Source organism: Triplophysa rosa, unplaced genomic scaffold (assembly GCF_024868665.1).
Source record: "Triplophysa rosa unplaced genomic scaffold, Trosa_1v2 scaffold456, whole genome shotgun sequence".
NCBI classification, from domain to species: Eukaryota; Metazoa; Chordata; class Actinopteri; order Cypriniformes; family Nemacheilidae; genus Triplophysa; species Triplophysa rosa.
The window spans coordinates 21,272-45,215 of NW_026634459.1; the positions used below are offsets into that span (position 1 = coordinate 21,272).

The 23,944-nt window shown below is 41.2% G+C and overlaps 1 protein-coding gene across 1 annotated transcript; it reads left to right on the plus strand.

The window, feature by feature from the left end:
• Window positions 1-15,558: 15,558 nt before the first annotated feature.
• Window positions 15,559-22,874, plus strand: LOC130550864 (taste receptor type 1 member 1-like). Its single transcript, XM_057328380.1, has 6 exons — window positions 15,559-15,740; window positions 15,912-16,209; window positions 16,586-17,326; window positions 17,456-17,668; window positions 17,761-17,881; window positions 21,940-22,874. Exons 1-6 carry the CDS (start codon window positions 15,559-15,561, stop codon window positions 22,872-22,874), a joined length of 2,490 nt encoding a protein of 829 aa, XP_057184363.1.
• The last annotated feature ends 1,070 nt before the right edge of the window (window positions 22,875-23,944 follow it).

A 23,944-nucleotide genomic window follows, 5' to 3' on the forward strand; every position in this document is an offset into this window, starting at 1 on the left:
CTTTCTGTGTTTTTCTTATTTGTTCCTGTAAAGCTGCTTTGGAACAATGCACATTGTGAAAAGCGCTATGTAAATAAAATTGAATTGAATTGAATTTATTAGTTGACGAAAATGTCACTATATTTTTATTACAATTTTCGTTATCATGCATTCATTTTTATTTAGTTATCGTCTTGTTTTCATCAGTGAAAACATGTCGTTAACGAATACTTTTCGTCGTAGTTTTCGTCAACGAAATTAACACTGCTGGGGTGGCTTCCGAGTCTTAAAACAGCTTTTCATTGCAAAACTCATGTTCCTGTCAGTTTTGCGTTTTCTGACAATGCTCTTATCAAATCAGCTGAGAACTGTTACAAATGTGACTTTAGTCATGTGATATATCTCAAATGTGATATGTCTCCGTTTTCATTTCCGTCTACAATTTTTCTGCCATCAACGATTTCTCATGTTTGTGCATTGCAAGGCAACGTTTAATTATATAGAGCATTTCATACACAAAGGTAATTCAACGTGCTTTACATAGAAATGTGTCATGATCGTGGGTGGTGAGACAAGGATAGAGGACGCAGGTGCAGACAGCGGGCAAGGATTAACAAGACGTTTAATAATAATACAGACAAAACCAAAAACCCACGAGGGGGTAACATAACAAAACAGGGGAATATAATAACATGACAAGACAGGACTAAGACTAACTACACTCAAACAAGACTTACGTTAACACTTGACATAATTTACAAATGACTACACTAGACTAAACTTGACAAGACACAGGAACTCAACCATACAATCAAAATGAACCAGCACAAGACAGAAAACACAAGGACATTATAAAGGGGATAAATCAAGAGGGGAACAGGTGCAGGGCATGAACTAATTAATGATCAATAATGGGGAAACGAGGGGGCAGGGACAAAGACGAGACCAGGGGCCGTTTCAGAATGCAGGGTAAGTGCAAACTCAGAGTAAGTTAACCCCGGAAAACGGGATACTCAAGGTTTTCCGTTTCAGAACGCAAGGTATGTCAAACCCGCGACCGCGGGGTAACTCAAGCCTGTTTCAGAAATCGAGGTATTTTATACTCAGAGTGAGTAACTATAGTAATCTACTCTGTGAACCTAACCTGGTCGGGAGCAGGTTTTATTCCACAAACCCAGGGTTTGTTACAATCTCCGCCTCCTTTTTGAAGCGCGAGTAGTGTTGAAATTGCCTACGCCATTTGTTTATTCATTCGTTTTCCTTAATCGCGCACGATTTCGTCACACAGACATTAAAATGGCATGTCCGTTTATTCAGGAACCTGTAGATGAGGAAGCTGCATTAATTCGGAGAGAGTTAAATTTACGTCGGGAGAGAATGGTGAGGCCCCGTTTGGATGTTTTATCATTTCCGGAGGATTTTTTATTTGAGCGATATCGTTTTTCTTTACAATCCATTACATATATCCACACTCTGCTTCATCCTTACATCACAAACCTCACTCGTCGGGGCCGTGCTCTAACATCTGAGCAAATTCTTTGTATGGCCTTACGTTTCTTTGCTAATGGTAGCTTTCTATATAACACCGGGGATGCAGAACACGTTAGCAAGGCAACAGTATGCAGAGCGGTAAGNATATATATATATATATATATATATAATGTATATGTGTGTATGTGTTTATAAATAAAAAATTAATATGCACAGTACATGGACATACATTATGTAAACACAAACTTTTATTCTGGATGCGATTAATTGTGATTAGTAAACTCATCAAAACTATAAAATAAGTAATACACAAATGTAAATATTGGAAAAAAACATATTTTTGTATAACTAATAATATTTTTTTAAATATTTTCTATAATCATTTTTTATAATTATTATATTTTATATTTAAAATATCTAAGTATCTTCAATTTAGTCACCTTGAGGTGCTCTTTAAACACTGTTGATGGACTTCCCATTTTTCAGGACTATATATATTTATTTGCGTATACAAAATATAATATACAGTACATGTTATATTACATATAATATACAATATATATTTACTGTAAATAACATTTTTGTTTTGTAACTTTTAAATATTTTTCTACACAACCAAATCCAGCATTCAGACATCATTTACTCTTAAAAATAAGAGTAATAAGTGAAAATAGGAGATAATAAAAAACATTTCTGGCTGTTTGGTTCCATATTGACCCTTTAACATCCATAAAGCCTTTGTATTTCACAAAATATTCTTTGTATTTAAAAAGGGTTCTTTAGAATATGAAACAGTAAAAAAGTAATGGATCTTTTAAGAACCTTTTACTGAATGGTTCTTTGGGGAACCAAAAATGGTTCTTCTTTGGCATTGATGTGAAGAACCTTTTGTACCACCTTTTCTAAAGAGCATTCAGATTTCAATAATCTAAGATCATGAAAAACTTTTGAATGGTTATGTATAATATCAATTAGGTTTAAAAATGAGTATTGGAAGGAAGTCACACAGCCACACTTTCTTCTTTTAGATGCTTAAGGTCTTAGAATCTCGGTGAGGTCACTGACCACAAGCGTCCCTTTTGCGATCTTCTAATTAAGTCGTGAATGATAAGCAGATTGACATCACCACCGAGACCAACATCAGCTTTCTCTGCATGAAAATGCACTTTGTTGGTGCAGTTGAATGTCTCTGTTTGAGTCTGAGAGAATCTTGGCTGTCTCTCAAGTGCCCGTTTGTTTAGCATCAGACTGGATGTTTGGGCTCCTCAGCTCTCCGTACGAGCCCTTTGTGATGTATACATTTGTCACCCCAGAACCCTGCAAGTTATCAAACTCCGAGCCAAAAGCAGAATCATGCGGCTCACACCTCTCTTACCTGATAACTGCACTCCATCCGTGCGTTTCTCTGTGGGGTATTTTTAGTGCGAACAAAGCGCTAAAGGTGATTTACAAAAGGTCTCCTTTGATCTTGTGGGTGGTGCTTTGGTCAAAGAGCAGAGCTAGTGCTGAGGAAATAGGACCGGACACACCGATGCTCTCCACGCACCAGCCGAGCCTCAACCGCCCACAAGTACATAAGGGTCTGGGCCACTTTCATATGGAAATGTAGGGGACAGGAATGTGGAGCATTTTGAAGGCTTTCTCAGAGCCGCTGCCAGTCAGACAGCAGGGGCGTACTGAGGAAGATGGAATGTGCTGGTTGGATAAGTTTTTAGAGAGAGTGGCACAGAGAGAGAGAGAGAGAAAGAGAAAGAGAGGACGTTTTCCAGATGGGCTTTTGCACACTGATTTGGAGCTCATGTCCAACCAGGAATGTTGAATGAGAAAAAATCAAATAAGCTCTCTCTTTATTTATCCTAATTGTAAATTTGATATTTGTAGTCACACAAACATCTTTCTCTCCTTTTCTCAGTTTGCATACGGAGTTCCTGATCTCAGGTTGAAGGACATCTCCTGCAGTCAGACTCTCCTCGAGCGTTTTCTCATTTTCCCGAGCCGTCGAGGCCTGTATGCTGTGCGCAATGCCATGTGTGTCCTCACCCCACAACGTCTTCAGACCATTGAAGACAAATTCTACGCCAATCTCGACTTCTTCAAGCTTTTCCGACTGGTCAGTCTGCTCACACACTCAATGACCTCCGTATTGTAATCCTTACACTGTTTGAAATGGATTTAGATGCAGAGGAAGTGCTGTCACAGATGGTTACGTGAACTCTGGGAGGTTCTTAGAACAACTAGATTGCGTAACAGCGTACAACAAGTTTGATGCTATCGAATGAATATTTGAAGGATTACCAACAAAACACCACACACCCTTCCTGGTAGTTCGTGGAAGTTTATAGTATCATTCCGTACTGTATGTTCATGGGGTCTGAGTCACCCAGTCGATGTTATTGGAGGGGCCGACGACCTATTTTAATAATGAGATTATAGTCAACTTACTTCTCACACTGGCTTTAACTAATACTGAGACACCGTTCTAAAGACTATAGAGTTTTCACTCTTTTTTTCTCTATGCATACTTAAATACACATGAAAACATTCACTTTTATTCATATTTACTTTTAGCTTTTATCCCTATAGTTTGCAGTGCATTCAGTATATAGATTTCATTACTTCACTGTATGCTTTTAGAAGGCACAAAGCCACTTATGGTCATATAAAGGTGTCATGAATTAAGACATTAAGACATAAGAGGTAATCGTATTCAAGTGAACATCCTGTAAGAGTCAGAACTGAAAACGCCCTTGTTACGCCAGGTCCTGGAATGCACCTATCTGTGACGTCATTGATAGGTTGAACACTGCCTCCACAGAAGGATATCAACGACTACTTCTCTAGCCCCGCCCACTGGTTCGTGCATGACAGTACTGAAGTAACACAAGTTGCGCGGAACCAGATAGAGCGAGCAAACAATAAACATGCTGTTAAAAATCGCAAAATATTGTGCAGTGCCTGGTTGTGGAAGAACACAGTCGCTGCATAACCTTCCCTTCGGATTCCGACATTAGTAATGCGTGGTTGAAGTTTATTTTTAAAGACGTTCCAGCTCAAGTGGGTAAAACATTGAGCCTTTGTTCGCTTCATTTCACCGAGGATTTCTTTGTGAACAAAGCACGGGTCGACGATGGATTTGCGGAGAGACTAAAATTAAAAAGCAGTGCTGTGCCGTCAATATTGGATCCGATAGAAATGGCGCATCAATCTTATCTGAGTAAAACATATTTGTACTATGCATCACGATTGCTTTGTTAGAGATCGCTTGATATGTCCAGATAATGTGTAACCTAACGACACGTGTCTATCCAAATGCACAGAAGGCTCCAACTAAGTTTACTACGCAAACTGCTATCCAATCAAAGCATTGGGCATTTACTTCCAAGTCTTCAATGTGGCACGCCCAGTAAAACCGAGTGTTTGTCGAGCCCGGGTAGAAAATAGCCTATTACTTATTGCTTTTGATGCTTTTGAATGTAAAAACCATGCGGACGTCATAAGTAGACCTCATACAACAGTTTAAAACAATAAAAAAGGCCAGTTCATCACACCTTTAAAGGAACAGTTCGCCCAAAAATGAAACGTCTGTCTTTATTTACTCACCCTCAAGTTGTTCCAAATCTGTATAAATTAATTTGTTCAGATGAACAAAGAGAAAGATGTTTGGAAGAACGCTTGTAAAAGTTCTTGGCCACCATTGACCTCCATAGTTGTGATGAACACAGAAAAAGATATTTTGAAGAATGTAGTAAAGCAAACAGTTCTGGGGCACTTTTGAGAATTTTTCCTACCATGGTAGTCAATGGTGGCCAAGAACTGTTTGGTTACAAGCATTCTTCCAAATCTTTTTCTCTGTGTTTGTCAGAACAAAGACATTTATACAGACTTTGAACAACTCGAGGGCGAGTAAATGATGACAGAATTTCCATTTTTGGGTGAACTGTCCCTTTAAGTTTATATACATTTGATTAATTCCTATGTTTCTTGGGAGTTCAGTTGAGACACACTGTTAAGTGATTTTCTTCCATTGAAATGGAAACACTGAATACTGAAATCACCTATCTCATCTCCTTTCTTTGTTGTAGATGGATAGAAAGTCTGATAGGAAGGATGTCTTATTTTTGAGGTTGTTTCTATGACACACACAGCATTTCCTGAAATTTCCCGACCCATTGTAAAGTAGCTTGGCTACCATTTCTGGGGCAGCCCCTGGAAGAAAGATTGTTTTTGGAAGTGTTATTATATCTGGGAAGACAGGACGTGAGCCATACACGTTTCCCAAAATTCTGCTCTGCAACCTCAGCTAAATTTATTTGGTCCCCGTCATATTAGGGATTAAACGAATGTTACACGTGATCTGTTTGTATGTTGTCTTAAACCTTAAATATTGATCAGGGTTGGGAAAAATAAATACAAATTTGCTTCCTTTTATTTGTAGCATTTACTGTATAGCATTTGAAATGGCCGCTTTGAACAAGACATTGAATTAAAAGTCGAATTTATTGCTTAAATACTATCGCATAATTTTACAAATGCCCCGTGAGTATGAGATCATACTCATGGGTAATTCATTTAAAAAAATACATATTTACTAGCAGTGTTGGGTGTAACTAGTTACTAAGTAATTAGTTACTGTAATTTAATTACTTTTCCCTTGAAAAATTAAAGTAAGGGATTACTCTTATTTTTTCTGTAATTTAATTACAGTTACTTCTGATGTAATTAAACTAAATACTTTGTGTAATATATGTGTGTGCAATAGTGGAATTGACATAAAAATTCAAAGTCTAATTTTAAAATCCGTGCTTTAATGTATAATTNAACAATTTAAAACACAAGTCTTAAGATATAACAAGAATAAACGATGTATTAAGAATAAGTTTGAAAGAGCTCCGACTCAAACCACGCGCTCTCAGCAAACAGGAAGTGAAACAAAACAGACATTGCCATGTCTCTCTCTACACAAAACATGAGGCTCTGTCATGATTTTGCCTCCTCATGTCATGTCTTACTTGGTCTGGTGGCAGAACCATGACAGAAATGATTCACAAAGAAAAAGGATACGTATTGACTGAGTTCTTTAAAAAGTAAATGAGTTAAAATCACAAGTACAAGTGCAGTTGGTATTAAGCAGCACAATTCTTATTTATTAAATGCACGGCTTAACAAATGTGTTTTTATCCTGGATTAAAAATGGCTACTGTTGGAGAACATCTGGAAGTATAATGGCTAAGGGCTGACATGCCTTGTTTCGAGTGAACCCTTGCTATTTCAAATAGCCTTGATACAAATGATCTGAGAAGTCTGTTTATAATAGGTTTATATTCAATAAGCATATCTGCAATGTATTTAGCTCCTAGGCATTTGAGTTATTGATACTTTTTGAAATTGATCCTAAATGTAACAAGTAGCCAGTGTAGCGCCTTGAGAATTGGGGTGATATGATTTTTGTAATGTTAGTTAATGCCAATACAGTTGTTCATGTTAATTCATTGTGCATTAATGTTAACAGATAAAATGTTTAATGCATGTCATAGTAAATGCTGAGAGCAAAGACAAATATTAGGAAGTATTGGTTGTTATTAGCTCATGTTAGCTAAAGAATGATCAAATGTAATTAATGTACTATATAAATACTGAAGATACATTAAACTGTGGCTGCTTTGAAGGATTAACTGCATAGACTCAAAGTTGTGTTGCATCTTATCATTTCAATCTTATGAATTGAGCGACATTTATACACCACTTACATCTACCATGCAACTCAGATCAAAACTGTAATGTTTGGACTAGGTAACATACAGTACCTGTCTCAATATCAGTACCTTGCTGTTCGGCTGTAGTTCCGCTCCCCGTAGTTCCTGGCTCCTCTTCTCCTGGATTGCTCGAACTGTTAAGCAGCTCTAACGGCTCAAAGCTGGGTTTATCACCCAAAACCCGATCAAGCTCATTATAACATGGGCAGTTGACCCGACCACGACCGCTTCGTTGGTTTGAGTCCTTAGCTTCTTTAAAGGTGTCATGAACTGGCCTTTTTGATTGTTTTATACCGTTGTATGAGGTCTACTTATGACGTTTGCATGGTTTTTACATTCAAAAACATCAAAATCAATAAGTAATAAGCTATTTTCTACCCGGGTTTTGAGGCCGGCTCGACAAACGCTTGGTTTTAAGGGGTGTGCCGCATTGAAGACTTGGAAGTAAACGCCCACTGCTATGATTGGATAGCAGTTTGCATAGTAAACTTAGTTGGAGCCTTCTGTGAATTTGTAATGCTAGGTTACACATTATCAGGACATACAGTATCAATCGATCTCTAACAAAGCAATAGTGACGCATAGTACAAATATGTTTTACTCACATAAGAATGCTGCGCCATTCCTATCCACCATTTCAAACCCTCAATGTTTTACCCACGTGAGCTGGAACGTCTTTTAAATAAACTTCAACCACGCATTACTAATGTCGTAATCCGAAGAAAGGTTATGCAGCGACTGTGTTCTTCCACAACCAGGCACTGACTGGACAGTATTTTGCGATCTTTAACGGCATGTTTATTGCTTGCTCGCTCTATCTAGTTCCGCGCAACTTGTGTGACTTCTGTACTGTCATGCGCGAACCAGTGGGCGGGGCTACAGAAGTAGTCGTTAATATTCTTCTGTGGTGGCGGTGTTTAACTTATCTATGATAGGTGCATTCCAAGACCTGGCGTTCGCTGAGCCTGGTGTCAATAACAGTTGTAATTTCTGTAACAAGGGGCGTTTCTGTTGTTTCCCCACCCCCCCCCCCATGTTTGTTGTTCTTGTTGTCCCACCCCAACCCAGTTGTTATTATTGCTTGTCTGCCCCTTGTCTTGTTTGCCATGTCTGTTTGGGTCTTGTCCTTGTTGCAGTCTGTCATGTCCTGTTAGTCAACCCCTTGGTGAACACCTGGAGGTGTTCATTAAGGGGGGGGGCTCTGTCACGGTCCTACCTTGTTTATGAATTTCTAGTCATGTGGCAGAATCGGGACAGAGCCCTTAGGTTTTATGTGAGAAAGCCATGAGATGTTTGTTTTTACTTCTCATGTGTTTTCTCGTGTCTCGTCATTGGCCCCGCCCCTCTCGTTTCATGTATTGCTTCCCTTCCGTGTCTAATGTTTCCCACCTGCCCTCGCTCGTTATCCTTCGTTTGTCTTTCCTATAAATGTTCTCATGTTTCTTTGTCTTGTGCTCGTGGATTACGTTGTGTATTGACTGTTTTGTGCTATATTTTGTGCTATTGACTGTGTTCCTGTTCCTAGCCTTGCCCGTCGTCTGTGAGTTCTGTGTCATGTTTTGATGTAAGACATTTGGTCGTGTCCTTTAGTTTAGTTTTTTGCTGTTCTTGTTTTCGTTTTGCCCCCTCGTGGGAAGTCTTTGTTTTCTATATATCTCTTAGTTTCGTTTTCCCCCATTGAGGGTGTTTGTTTTGTGTTTTATTAGTTAATAAAGTCTTGTTGGGTTAACCCCTTCACTGCCTGCCTGCAATTGGGTTCTTCCCGTGCAAATCCTGACAGAGAACACTTTCTGAGGAGACACTCCAGCCAGGGATACACAGGTACCTTTTTGCAAGATTATATCCCCTGTGGTAGAGAACACTCTTTCTGAGGAGACCCTCCTGCCAGGGATACACAGGTATCTTTTTGCAAGGTGTGACAAGAGTGGATCCTCACAATTTTACTATCAACAGAGAAGAAATGACAATTGCCGATATTTATGGGCCAAACACTGATGATGAAAATTTCTTTCACAGGCTGTGTCCGAAATAGCTCCTATGCCCTAATATAGTGCACTATTTGAGGGGACATCCATTTTCAGTGGTTTCCGAATTCACAGTGGATATTATTGAGTGCACTCATTAAATCCCATGATGCATCATAATAACGAGTGTGCAACTGATGTACACTAGCTGCTAGCCATCTATGGTGAGGCTCGCGCTGAATGAATTCTCATGTCGCGGGAGAAGATGGTGCCCACAGTGCTTCCAGTGTACTGTCCGAATTTACTCACTCGTTTTCACTCGCTCCTTAAAGTGGACTATATTAGTGAACTAATGTTGGGAATAGTGAATGAGGGTATAGAGGGCGATTTTGGACACAGCCATAGTTTTTTTTCGATGCTATCTGACACTTACAGTCGAGTAAAACGATAGGAGACTTTAACACAGTCATAAATCCTACACTTGATCAGTCTAACATCCCAAATCAAGTGAAAACCTGGCATTCTTTATCAATGCTAGTTAATACAAATGCAATTGTTGATTTATTTTAGTTCACTGTTCATTAACTAATGCTAACAGATAAAACGTCTCAGTTATGTTTGTAACCTCGGTTCCCTGATGGAGGGAACGAGACGTTGTGTCGAACCGACAGATGGGGTTCGTCCCTGAGAACCAATCGCTTCAGACTACTTAGAAAAGGCCAATGAAAATTGGCAAATGAAATTTGCATGCCGGACTCCGCCCCGGACATCTGGGTATAAAAGGGAGACGGCGTGCATCATTCATTCACCTTAGTTCTGAGGAGCCTGAGACCTCTCACGACTGCTGCAGAGGACAGCACGTGTTGTGGCAAGAGGACACAACGTCTCGTTCCCTCCATCAGGGAACCGAGGTTACAAACGTAACCGAGACGTAACCGTCCCTTTCTGTCGGTCTCTCGACGTTGTGTCGAACCGACAGATGGGGTTCCAATGGAAAACGCCATAACACTGTGCCCTGTCACAATCTCAACGAAGCGACGGTGACTGGCCTGGGCATGTCAGCCGTGAACGCTACCACGAAATTGTAACCTACCAGTGGGTAGGTAGGGGGTCCCAGAGCTTTCTTGAAAGGTGGGAAGGCCCCTACCTTCGGCCTCACAGGCGGCGGCCTTGTTTCTCTAACAGCGAGAAGCCGCCCGGAACCGTAAGGCCACTGGGTAAGCGCTACTTCCTCAAGTGGGGGATGCGCTACAGAGACCACTTCCTACCGCAGGGAGGAGTCTAGTGGAGATACCAACATGGTCTCACCGATGGGGAAGAACTCATGGGAAGAAAGTGCGGCTGAAGAAAAAACCGCGAGGTGGAGGTCCACCCAGGGAGATCATGGGTTACCAAGGTGGGAACCAGCATGAAGATACATCAGACGGAACCGCCCTACTGGGGGGTTGCAACGTCTGGTAGCACTAGGTTTGGTTAGAGCTATGTAGCGAATAACTCCGGGATACCCGGCCTAAGGGGCAGGGCTGCTCTGCCCAGCCCGCCCCAGAGGGTGCTTGATTAATGATGGATGGAGTGTCTGTTCTTCGCCCAGTGGGGAAAGAATGGAGGCTGAAACGGTATACTGACCCACTCGAGAGAGGGGGAAAAGAACCGAACAGGCGTACACCCTACCAGTTGCCGGTCCTACATGTGGCCATGCAGGACGCGGGCTGACACCGGCTCTACGCGGAGGTTGTAGCCCAACCCGCAGCTCTGCAAATGTCTGCGAGAGAGGCCCCCCGTGCCAAAGCCCAAGAGGAGGTAACACCCCGGGTGGAGTGGGCCCTCACTCCTATGGGGCACGGGCGATTTAGGGATTGGTAAACTGCCTTGACAGCGTCCACAATCCAGTGGGCCAACCTCTGCTTGGAGACAGCTCTCCCCTGTTGCTGACCTCCGAAACAGACAAAGAGCTGATCCGAGCTCCTGAAGCTCTGTGTGCGGTCTAAGTAGAGGCGCAGCGCACGTACTGGACACAACACGGACGGGGTTGGGTCTTCCTCCCCAGTGGGGAGCGCCTGTAAGTTCACCACCTGGTCCCGAAAGGGAGCGGTGGGAACCTTGGGCACGTAGCCGGGCCGAGGTCTCAGGATAACGTGAGAATCCCTGGGTCCGAATTCTAGGCAGTCAGGGGACACGGAGAAAGCCTGTAGATCCCCTACCCTCTTGATGGAGGCGAGCGCCAAAAGGAGAACCGTCTTCATCGTAAGATGAGGAAGAGAGGCATCTCCTAGGGGCTCGAAGGGGGGCCTGGTGAGACCTGTCAGGGCTACATCCAGGTCCCAAGAGGGTATGGAGCGCGGACGAGGTGGGTTATGCCTCCTCGCACCCCTTAGGAATCTAATGACCAGGTCGTGCTGTCCTAGAGACTTTCCAGCAACTGAGTTGTGATGAGCAGCAATGGCGGCTACATACACTTTCAGTGTGGAGGGTGAGAGGTTAGTCTCGAGTCTCTCTTGTAGGAAGGACAGCACTTACCCGATCGCACAACTCCGTGGGTCTTCTCCTCGAGAAGCACACCAGGTCGAGAAGAGGCGCCACTTGTAGGCGTACAGTCGCCTAGTGGCAGGTGCCCTTGCCTGAGAAATGGTAGCTACCACCGCCGGGGGCAGACCACTCAGGATCTCCTCGTCCCGTCCAGGGGCCAGACATGGAGGTTCCAGAGGTCTGGCCTGGGATGCCATAACGTGCCCTTCCCCTGGGAAAGCAGGTCCTTCTTCAGGGGAATCGGCCAGGGGGGAGCTGTCGTCAAAAGCATTAGCTCCGAGAACCAAGTCCGGTTGGGCCAGTGTGGCGCAACGAGTAACACTTGCTGCTCCTCTTCCCTGACCTTGCACAGGGTCTGTGCAATGAGGCTCACTGGGTGGAAGGCGTACTTCCGCTTGTCCCGCGGCCAGCTGTGCGCTAGGGCATCCGTGCCGAGGGGTCCCTCGGTCAGAGAGTACCAAAGCGGGCAATGGGTGGTTTCGAGGGAGGCAAACAGGTCTACCTGGGCCTGCCCGAACTGCACCCAAATGAGCTGGACTGCGCGGGGGTGGAGTCGCCACTCTCCACGAGGTGTAGACTGACGAGAGAGCACGTCGGCTGTCTGGTTCAGGTCGCCTGGGATATACGCGGCACGCAGGGAGCAGATCAACTGCTGACTCCACCGGAGGAGGCATCGGGCGAGTCGTGTTAACTGCAGTGAGCGAACGCCACCCTGACGATTGATATACGCTACTGCAGTAGTGCTGACCGACCGGACCAGAACGTGCTTGCCCTGCACGAGAGGCTGCAGCCTCTTCAGTGCAAGTAGCACAGCCCACAACTCTAGGCAATTTATATGCCAGAGCAGGTGGGGGCCCGTCCAAAGCCCCGACACTGCGTGCCCGTTGCACACTGCACCCCAACCCTGCAGGGAGGCGTCCGTTGTCACCACGACATGCCTCGTAACCTGCCCTAAGGGTACCCCTGCCCGAAGGAAGGTCATGGAAGACCACGGGGTTAGGGTGCGTCGGCAGCGAGGCGTAATCACCATCTGCCTGCTGCCGGTGTGCCACGCTCTCCAGGGAACTCGACTCTGGAGCCCGTGTTGAAGCGGCCTCATGTGCATCAACCCGAGGGGTATCACTGCCGCCAAGGATGCCATGTGTCCCAGGAGCCTCTGAAATAGTTTCAGGGGAACCGCTGACTGCGTGAAATGATCCAGGCAGTTCAACACCGACTGGGCGCGTACTGCGGACAGTCGCGCTGTCATGGTGACAGAGTTGAGTTCCATACCAAGATAGAGGATGCTCTGCATGGGGGAGAGCTTGCTCTTCTCTCGGTTGACCTGTAGTCCCAATCGATCTAGGTGCCGGAGCACCAGGTCCCTGTGTGCACTCAACAGATCTCGCGAGTGAGCCAAGATAAGCCAGTCGTCGAGATAATTGAGTACCCGCACACCTCTCTCCCTGAGGGACAGTGTCACCAAACAGCCCACCCTGCGCAATGGGCGTGTCGAGAAAGCGGAAGGTTGAGCCAGAGATGCCTCTCCTGGACCACCATGGTGGACATCGCCCGACCCAAGGCCCGCGCGGTCACCTTGGTCGCCCTTAGAGCGAGGTCGGTGGCGGTGCGGAGTTCCTGCATTAACCCCGGGTCGGTCTTACCCTCGTGGATCTCTTTCAACGCCTTGGCCTGATGGACCTGCAGGATGGTCATGGCATGGAGAGAGGAGGCAGCTTGGCCCGCGGCAGTGTAGGCCTTCAACACCAGCGATGCCGAGGTCCTACATGCCTTGGACGGGAGTTTCGGTCGACCTCTCCAGGTGGACGCCGCCTGCGGGCACAGGTGCACCGCGACTGCACGTTCCACCTCGGGCACGTCGACGTAACCCCTAGCCGCCCCACCATCAAGGGAAGAGAGAGCGACGGAACCGGTCTGACGTGTACGCGCCGAGAAAGGGGAGTTCCACGTCTTCGTCAGTTCCTCATGCACTTCCGGGAAGAATGGAACCGGTTTCCATTCTATTCCATTCCATCCATTCCATCCCCCTCCTCGATGAGGACACCGCACCCACGAGAACAGCGGGACATGCCGCGCTGGAGAAATTAGCTCTTTTAGAATGCAGACGGTGAGTCACCGTCTGCAGCTCGAACACCTCTGGAACCGCCGAGATGCCCAGGGGAAGTCGCTGCAGGAAGGGACAGTCCGCTGCACCACGTCGTAGAACCGGCAATGTAGATTTTGTTGCTAAGTAGCAAGAGTTGATCTTCATCAGCGAAGGCTCCGAAGAACAAAAGGTGAATGAATGATGCATGCCGTCTCCCTTTTATACCCGGATGTCCGGGGCGGAGTCCGGCATGCAAATTTCATTTGCCAATTTTCATTGGCCTTTTCTAAGTAGTCGGAAGCGATTGGTTCTCAGGGACGAACCCCATCTGTTGGTTCGACACAACGTCGAGAGACCGACAGAAAGGGAACTTGGATATTAAATGCATTAATTAATGTTAAGATTAACATGTGCTAAGATTAATATATTCAGCAGAAGTATTATTCTTTGTTAGTTGAGGCTAAATAAATGTATTTAACTAATGTCAACAGATAGAACTTGATTGTAAAGTGTGACCGCATGTTTTAACCTTTTTTACATTTGCCACCACAATTTGAATTAAGAGTGCATTAAGATGAATTATGAAAAATAGTTTGTGGTCATTATGCAGTTTTGTATCTCTTAGAGCTTAGTCTTTGTCAGTAAGTCAACTGGAACTGGGTTAAGCAAATTTATTTCAAATATAAAAAATGCAAATAGTGTTCCTGGCTGAAGGTCATTGCGTTTCCCATTTTAAATAGCAAAGAATTTTCTGTTTCTGTTTTTCTTACTCTTCTTAAGATAACAAAAATAGTTCCAGTTGGTTTAATCAACAGGTTGCTTTTTGTTTTCTTTATACTGGATTTATTTGGTTGCTTCTCAGATTAAGTTAAAATGAATAAAGTGTCTGGTGCTGATAGTCCTGTGGTTAGAGCATCTGCCAAATGAATAAATCTAGAGAGTCGATATTTTGGGCTAGCGCACTCACAATGATCTGAGTTCAGTTCCTGTCTCAAGTCTCCCTCTACTGCCCTGTCCCATTAAAGGAATAAAAGACCCTAAAATATAACTTATTATATTATAAAAAATTATAAAGTGAAGCAGTATAGTATAGTAACTTAAAGATTCAGATAGATCATAAAGAACCTGATCTTTGGTAGATCTAATCAACCTAGATAAGAAAATAATTTACTATGACAATAAAATCTGTAATCCGGGATTGAACCCTTTATATTTATTGTAAATAAAACGACTGATTTATTTTTACAGTGGCTACACAGAATGACATAATATGCATGATGTACAATTCTCTTCTAAATTGGGAAATCTTTTGGAATAATTATTTTAATGCAACTACTCTGAAAACTATACAGACATTTCATATTTGTGACAGGTTATACAAATTATTTATAAAAATTTTATAAATAAAGAATTGTCAATCAGAATAAACTTGTTACATACTGTGAATTGACTTCATAGATTTTTATTGAGAACTAACACTCAGGCCAACATGAGATTATATTTAAGTACTGGATGAGTGAGATGCTAGTTAAAATAAATCCCCATTGCCCCAGTGTATTCAGTTAATATTTTGCATTATCTGTTGTTAGTGGTGTGGTGTGGTGTAATGCTCTACTTAATAACTGATTAATGTATACTTTATGAATTTAGATACGAAAATTTACATTTGTGTCAGTAAATATAGTGGTTTAAGCAAATGTAAGTATACTATATTAACAGCACACGTCCCTGTATCACGAGCAACAGTCCGTCTCAAACCATGCTTCAGAGTCGCATTTACACTTTCCTTGTGGGCTTTACTCATTGTGTGTTTTTTAAAGTTTCTTGTTCATCATCTGAATTCAGCTTAGATGGCGATTACTTATTGGGTGGCCTTTTTCCAGTACATGAAGTTGTACAGTCGACAGTCATGCTCTCCCCAGAGGGTGTTGAATGTAAAAGGTAAGCAAGAAGCTTTTAGTTGCTTTTGAAGTATGAGTCTAAGGATAGCATCACAAGGCAGTATTATTGTTTTTACCTGAATTAATTTAATTGAAACAGAATTTTTCAGAGTATTTTATCAAAACAAATTGCAAAAATGGTTCAATTAACTATTTTACTGATGTTTTCCAGGCATCCGTTCTCAAAATCTGGTTATCATATGTTCCAAGTAATGAGGTTTGCTGTTGAGGAGATTAATAACTCTTCCTCCCTGCTGCCCAATGTTTCTCTGGGCTATGAGATTTTTGACCATTGTTCTGAAACTAAGAACTTCCCTTCAGTCTTCAATTTAATCTCAGAAAAGGGATTGCTAAAACCTCAAGAAAAACTCAACAGCCATCATCCTAAAATAATTGCTTTAACAGGACCATATGGAAGCACAAGAACTCTTACCATTGCACCATTAGTCACAATGGACCTTATACCATGGGTAAATTATGTTTACTTCAACTTTGATATAGAACTTGAAAAAAAAGAGAATGGCAAAGTTTCACTCTTTATGTTTGGTTATGTGTCACAATTTAGCATGCAAAGTATTGTGATTTTAACACTTTTAAGCAGCACAGCCATTTTCAATAGTGTTTACAAATAGGACAGGTTTCTTGTCACAATTAATAGTTTTAAGTACACTGGAGTAATAGCTGTTAAAATTAGACTTTACCATCACAGATGATGTATACATTACATTATGCTACTTAAAAACATTGTCCTACTGTCATTAGACTCATTAACATGACTATGCAACCTTGATATTATATACAATAATTTATTTATTAATTTAATTTTAATTAAATTTAATTTTAAAGGTTCAATATGGAGCTGCCAGTCATCAGTTAAATGATAAACTTCAGTATCCAACTTTCATAAGAGCAATCCCTAGCAACAAAGACTTGATACCGATGATTATTCACATCTTACAGTGGTATGGATGGAACTGGGTTGCCTTTCTTGGAGGTCCAGACAATTACAGTGAAGATGGTCTAAGTCTGTTTTACAAGTATATTAGCAATACTGGCATTTGCTTGGCCTATCAAGAGACTCTTCACATACGAGGAAACTACAATCAAACACTTAAAAATATCAATATGCTAAACATTAATGTCATTGTGGTTTTTGCTTTACCAATATATGCAGAAACCACATTGAAAGCTGCCATAGCAAACAACGTCCGAGACAAAGTTTGGATTGCTAGTCAAACATGGTCTATGAGTCAGCAGCTTCCAAGAGAGCCAGGAATTAAGAAAATTGGTACAGTTATTGGCATTACAGAGCGATTATTGTCATTACCTGGATTTGATAAGTTCATTTATAAACTCAAAGCAACAACAAATAAAGATAATAATAGTAATGTTTTAGTACAGGGGAATATTTGCAATCAAGAATGTAAGGAAAGTGCATCGTTGACTGCAAAGGAAATTATAAATGAAAATCCCACATTCTCCTTTGCCATCTATGCTGCCATATATACCATAGCTCATGCCTTGCATAAAGTTCTACAGTGTGACCCAGATGAATGCCGCAAAAATACAACCTTTAAACCATACATGGTGAGTGAATTATTTTCTCAATAAAGAAATGAAAATATATAGTAAAAATAAAGTATTAATATGCCATTAATTATACATACAGTACATACTATAGTATATGTTCTTTTGGGGAATGTTTTTACTGCACAGCTTCTGGGCGAAATGAAGAAGTTGGATTTTCCACTCAGTGGCCGTACAGTGAAATATGATGTTAACGGCAATCCAGTTGTCAATTATGCAGTCGTGCTGTGGCACACTGAAACAAATCCTCCACGGACTGAGATGGTGGGCACCTATGACACGTATCCAGAAATTACTTTTGCAATAGACAACTCTCTCATGCCCTGGCGTAACAATACTTCTGTAAATCATTTATCTTCACGAGTATCATTTTTACTCTGTAATAAATGGCTAATAAACCATCTAACATGAATAATCTTTCCTGTTCTTTAAAGGTTCCTTTCTCAAACTGCTCTGTTGAGTGTAGGGAGGGATATTCGAGGGAACAAGAGGGATTTCATGCTTGCTGTTTTCGGTGCAAAAAATGCCCACAAAACACCTATGTGGATTATTCTCGTACGTACCGTCTTGATATTTTTCCCTTTAAAATCCCAATTTACAACTTTTATTTTGGATAGTTCAATATAACGAGGACATTTAACTTGTGTAATTGTGTCAGATTTTTTAGATTAAAGTGTACTATTAGGATATTCTGGAAATGTTAAGATTTTTTATAATTACATTCGATTAATTGAAATGATACAGCAATGGATAAAATGAAGAATTTACTGTTTATAATTAAGTGTTTAGATAAAATGGTCATTTTTGTTTTAATTTGTGAACTAGTGACAACATTTCACCCAAATTCCAAATGAAAACATAATTTTTTTATTTGCAGAACATTAAAATGGGACAATCTTGTCAGAATAAAAATGCAATGTTTGCAGATCTTGAATACTGCAAAGAAAACAAGTTCATATTCAAGTTTAAACAACACAATACTAATGTTTTTGAGTGTATTTTAGGATCAGGTCAAACATTTATAATGGAAGAAGCCAAATTTTTTTCATAACTTCTATGAGTCTTTCACATTGCTGTTATTGACTTCATGTAATTCTTGAGGTTTGTTTCTGATTAAATTTAAATGTGTCATGAATTGGCCTTTTTTAATTATTTTATACTGTTGTATGAGGTCTACTTGTGACGTTCGCATGGTTTTTACATTCAAAAACATCAAAATCAATAAGTAATATGCTATTTTCTATTTTGAGGCCAGCTCAACAAATGGTGGGTTTTAATGGGCGTGCCGCATTGAAGACTTGGAAGTAAACGCCCACTGCTATGATTGGATAACAGTTTGCGTAGTAAACTTAGTTGGAGCCTTCTGTGAATTTGGTTAGACACATAACGTTAGGTTACACATTAGCACCATTCGCAGGGGATTAGTATTATCTGGGGACCTCGTGTGATTTAGAAATTACCTCCCACATCTGTATTTCATGTGGCGCATTCGCACGGGATAAGTGAAGCCTGTGATTTTACTCAAGTTTACTGATTTATTTCCCGGATGTGATGGCAAGGCTTTGCGTATAGTTTGTATAGCCTGTAGTTGTATGGTGTTTAATGATATATGAACGTACCTGTCAGCATTTGAGACCCGTGATCGCGAACCGGACGGAAGATCACAGCGATCGCGGTTCTCAAATGTTTGAGAGTTTCCATGATAAATAAACAAACGGGAGACTCTCTGTAATTTATGGATCACACAAATCACAGGTTTGCCTATTCGCATGGGACTAATATCATCACAGGACCTCAGTGTTCGTCAAAATATGGTAGGTAATTTGTGGGGGAATTTTTACTTTACTAATTACAGACATGGAGGATTCGCATGGGATTAAGATCACAGACAACCGCTGCAATTATAACAAATGACTAGAGGTCCCCAGGTAATACTAATCCCATGCGAATAGGGCTCAGGGCATATCAAGTGATTTCTAACAAATCAATAGTGACGCATAGTACAGAAATGTTGTACTCACATAAGATTGCTGCGCCATTCCTATCGGATCCAATATTGACGGCACAGCACTGCTTTTTAATTTTAGTGTCTCCGCAAATCCAGCGTCGACCTGTGCCTTGTTCACAAAAGGAATCCGCGGTGAAATTAAGTGAACAAACGCTCAATGTTTTACCCATGTGAGCTGGAACGTCTTTAAAAATAAACTCCACCAAGCATTACTAAAGTGCTCTGACATGTGCCCCCATGTGCATACGGCAACCCAAGTTTCATTTCCGGTGTTGTGCCGAAAACACACTCACCGCCAGATTCTGCACCCCCTTCAATAACACGCTGTCCGATTGGCTAATTCTAACCCCTCCCCACACCCAATCCTAATCCTAACCCCTCCCCTAACACCTAATCCTCACCCTAACCATTGTGGGGAGGGGGGGTGCATAATCTGGCAGGGAGTGTGTTTTCGGCACGACACCGGCTCGACGTCCTTTGCTAATCCTGCTTCCATCTCTCCACCCTATAGTTTTCTGTTCTCTTCTAACGTACTGTCATATTCAACAATGGCAAAAATTCTCCTAAAAGTATATTTTACAAAAAATGCCTGAGGTAACTATTCCAGACCTTTTCACAGAAGGTAAAAATCACAGAGCTCTAGAGTGCGATCAATTTGGTCGCACGTGCGACCTAATTTCTCAATGGTGTGACTAAAAAAAATCTGAGGTCGCACCGGTGCGACCAGCCGTTCGAGGGAAAAAAAGTATATGCGAATGTCTCCCTGTGGTTCAACAACAGACACGTTAGGCCCATATCGTGGTCTAAACCAATCAGAGATAGTGAAGGGCGGGCCCCCCTCTGATTGGTCGTGGTCCAGATATTCGTGTATGTGTGTGTACGTTTGAAAATGCTGTGCTGCAGTCAGACAGAGAGGTGAGGAGCCTATAGGCCCGTCAGTTAAACAGAGTGGATGTAGCCGCGGATGACTAGAGAAGATGAAAAGAAGGATTGACAACTTTTTAGTTAAGAATGTCAAGGCCTGATCCGTCCGAAAATCATAACCAATGCTCTGACACGCTAGACTGCGACTAAATGGTCTCATTTTGCGACAAATTTTCCTGCCAGTGCGGCAAGTTTTTCTTAATGGTCGCACCGGTGCGACTGTCAAACTGATCAATATATAATTTTTGCGTATTATAAATTTAATGCGCAGAAGTGTTATATTGCGCAAGCTGCGCATTCAGTCACTAATTTTCGTCTCCCCTCCTTAAACCATTCCTTATCTATCAGTGCCCCGCCCCCAAACACGTAATTCGCGGGAGGCGAAGGACCGAAAGAGCAGACGAGTGAAGCGCTCAATCTTGCAACTTAATAATATGCAGAATACAAGAATTTCCCCTGCTAAGGTACAAAACAGCAAAGATAACGAAATCTGTTGCGAGTATTGTATGCATGTGAAGCTAATGCAGGAAACACGCGTTTAAACTTTAAGCACTGAACTATTGTATAAAGATCTCTAACAATACTGCAAAGCATACAAAACGTTATACATCACGCTAAATACTATTTATTTGTGAGTCGCTATTGATAGAAGCCAAACGTGTATCAATGCAGCTTTCATGAAGAATAATCACTAAAAGTCTTCAGGTCTCGCGGGTTGTGAGATATGCGCGCGCCCAGAGAGTCAGAGCACAAAATACTAAACGGAGTTCTCTTTCACGCCTTCTTACTCTGAAACGGACATATTAACACAAAATAACCTAAAAATTCCCATATTAACAAGAAACCTTGTAAAGGTATTCAGTTTCGTGACCAAACAGTTGGGAAACAAAACACGTGTTCCAGTATATTGCGCGAGCTCTTAAAGGGGCAGCAGCATAATAAAGATATCTGTTTATAATGTTCATCAAACAACAACGGACGGGCCCAAAAACACTCACTGATATTAAAGGAATTGTGTTCTCTTATAGGAGTCGTTCACAACAAATAAAGGAAGAAAGTAACTTTAAGAAAGATTTGCTTTAAATATGTTAAAGTGTTGAAAGAGAGTTTACATATACAATAAAAGTAATTCAATCATAAACAATGATTTGTATTCATTTCTAATTGATTTATTAATGTATTAAACACATTTTAAATAAGTTTTAGTGATTCTTTTTTCTTACCTCACCCCACGACTCTGGTGCTATCAAATTAAGGGCTGGTGCCACCAACTGAATAACTTGATAGCACCAGTGCCACCTCTCTCAAGTGTTAGTCTAGAGCCCTTCTTGTAGAATTGTGCTTCAAATAAAGAACTTTATGTTGACCAGATTGTTAGTTAATCATTTACAAGTCAATATTGCCTATATGGACAGCGATTTAAAAAAAAAGTGAACTTGTGTTAAATGCGATGCGGTCGAAAATTTGGGTGCCCCTAACTTTTGTGCTGGTGCACCTAAGAAAAAAAGTTAGGCGCACCAGTGCAACCGGTGCAAAAAGTTAGTCTAGAGCCCTGAATCACCGTAATTACAAGATATTTGAATTCCGAATAATACTTAAGACTCTGAAGCCTTTTCTTAAGTCACAAGATTTTGGCTGTATAACAAAACATTCACTACATTCTGTTATTGTTTATTTTCAGGTGACCCTTATACGTGTTATCCATGTGCAGAGAGCGAATGGTCTGATGAGGGCAGCACGACATGTAAGATTCGTTCTGTCGTCTATCTTCAGTTCACAGAAATCACCTCCATTGTTGTCATCTTTTTCACTGCATGCCTGATTACTCTGCTCATTTTCATCTTTTGTCTTTTCGCCTACAATTCTAACACACCAGTGGTGAGGTCTGCTGGTGGCAACATGTGTTTCCTTATGTTGGCGTCTTTAACTATGTCTAGCATAAGTGTTTTCTTTTTCTTTGGACAACCCACGTCTGCAGACTGTATCCTGAGAGATTTCATATTTTCGTTTTTCTTCACTATCTGTCTCTCCTGTATGACTGTTCGTTCCTTTCAGATTGTTTGCGTCTTCAAAATGGCCGCCGAGTTCCCTAAACTACACGGCTTGTGGGTAAAGCACAACGGCCAGTGGCTCTTCATTTTGTTTTCGTCTTTTCTTCATTTTATTTCTTGTGTTTTATGGGCAACTGTCTCACCTGACCATCCCTTCAGGGACTCAATTACTTTTAATGATCAAACTATGCTCATTTGTGAGAGGAGAAACACGCTAACCATCAGCATAGTTTTGTTTATAAGTTGGTTTCTTGGTTTTCTGTGTATCTCGTTTTCTTACATGGGAAGAGATCTGCCAAAAAGTTACAATGAGGCCAAATCAATTACCTTCAGTCTGCTTATGTACTATCTGAGCTGGATTACATACTTCACAATTTATCTCACTTTTAAAAGCAAATATGTCTTGCTTTTGAATGCATTGGCCCAAATATCCAGTATATATGGAATTCTCTTCAGCTACTTCATACCAAAATCTTACATCATGTTATTTCAGCCCAAGAAGAACACTGCTGCATACTTTCAAACATCTATTCAGAATTACACCCAAACCATTAGTAGGAGTTAAACCACAACAATGTCATATACAGTAGATGGATATCAAATCCTCCACAGGGAAATTTAGTTCTGTGTTTGTAGTCATAGCAGATTTATTCATTAATTATGATTTATTTGACATGATTTATTCATTTAAGCATTGTGTATAGCAACAATATGTGTACATTAACCATGTCCTTTGTAACATTCATTTTTATCTAAATACTAATAAGCTTATCCCTGGGACAATCTATTCCCAAGTAGTGGGAGTCCCCTCAAGATCACAAATATTTTTTCCACCATGCAGAAATAAGAGTTTAATGTATTAATGATGTTTTTTTTATGTCACGTGCTTTATGATAACTAAAAGATTTATTAAAATGACCAAATACAAACAATTATTCAAATTGTTTTCCTGTCTTTGTTTTTTTTATGTTATCCCAGATAGCAGACCAACATTGATCCACTATTGAATCAATGTTGATCCATCAACCAAAATATAAATGAATCAATGTTGAAACTTAACATTGAGTTTTCATCAGGTTTGCACCCTAGAATAATATTAATTCAATGATGAAAGATAGATCAAGATGGACATGAAAGGTCCGTGTACTTTTGCGTCCATTCGTTTTCCGTTTTTTGACCCATAAATAAAAAAAGAAAAATGTGCTTTCTTCTTTATTTGTTTTTAGACTGGTGAATATAATATTCATACACAAACTTATTTTCCTTATATGAAATGCTTATTTACTTGAAAATCAAAGCAATAGTATACACAACTTTTTCCCATTTTACCAAAATTCGAAATTTGATTTCTGCATTTTATTTGCTTTGACCCGGAACATACCCGGTCAGATGACCTTTTTACCGCCGTTTTTATGAAGTTCCTTAATTGAAGGTGCTTTACCACACGTGGAAGTTAGTTCGGCTGAAAGATGGAACAGTATATTCTTTTTAAAGGGAGCAAAAGGGTAACACTGAAGGATGATGATATGAGCGCGGAGAAGATAGGTAGGATTTTTCAGGTGAGTACAAACCTGTGTTATTAAGTTATGTTAGATGCATTTAAGTTGTAGGGGACTCCAACACAATAGTACCCTT

Coding starts and splice junctions, on each gene's coding strand:
- LOC130550864 (XM_057328380.1), top strand. CDS start 15,559: ATGCTTCAGAGTCGCATTTACACTTTCCTTGTGGGCTTTACTCATTGT. Junction 15,741..15,911: donor GAGGGTGTTGAATGTAAAAG/GTAAGCAAGAAG, acceptor GATGTTTTCCAG/GCATCCGTTCTCAAAATCTG. Junction 17,882..21,939: donor CACCTATGTGGATTATTCTC/GTACGTACCGTC, acceptor GTTTATTTTCAG/GTGACCCTTATACGTGTTAT.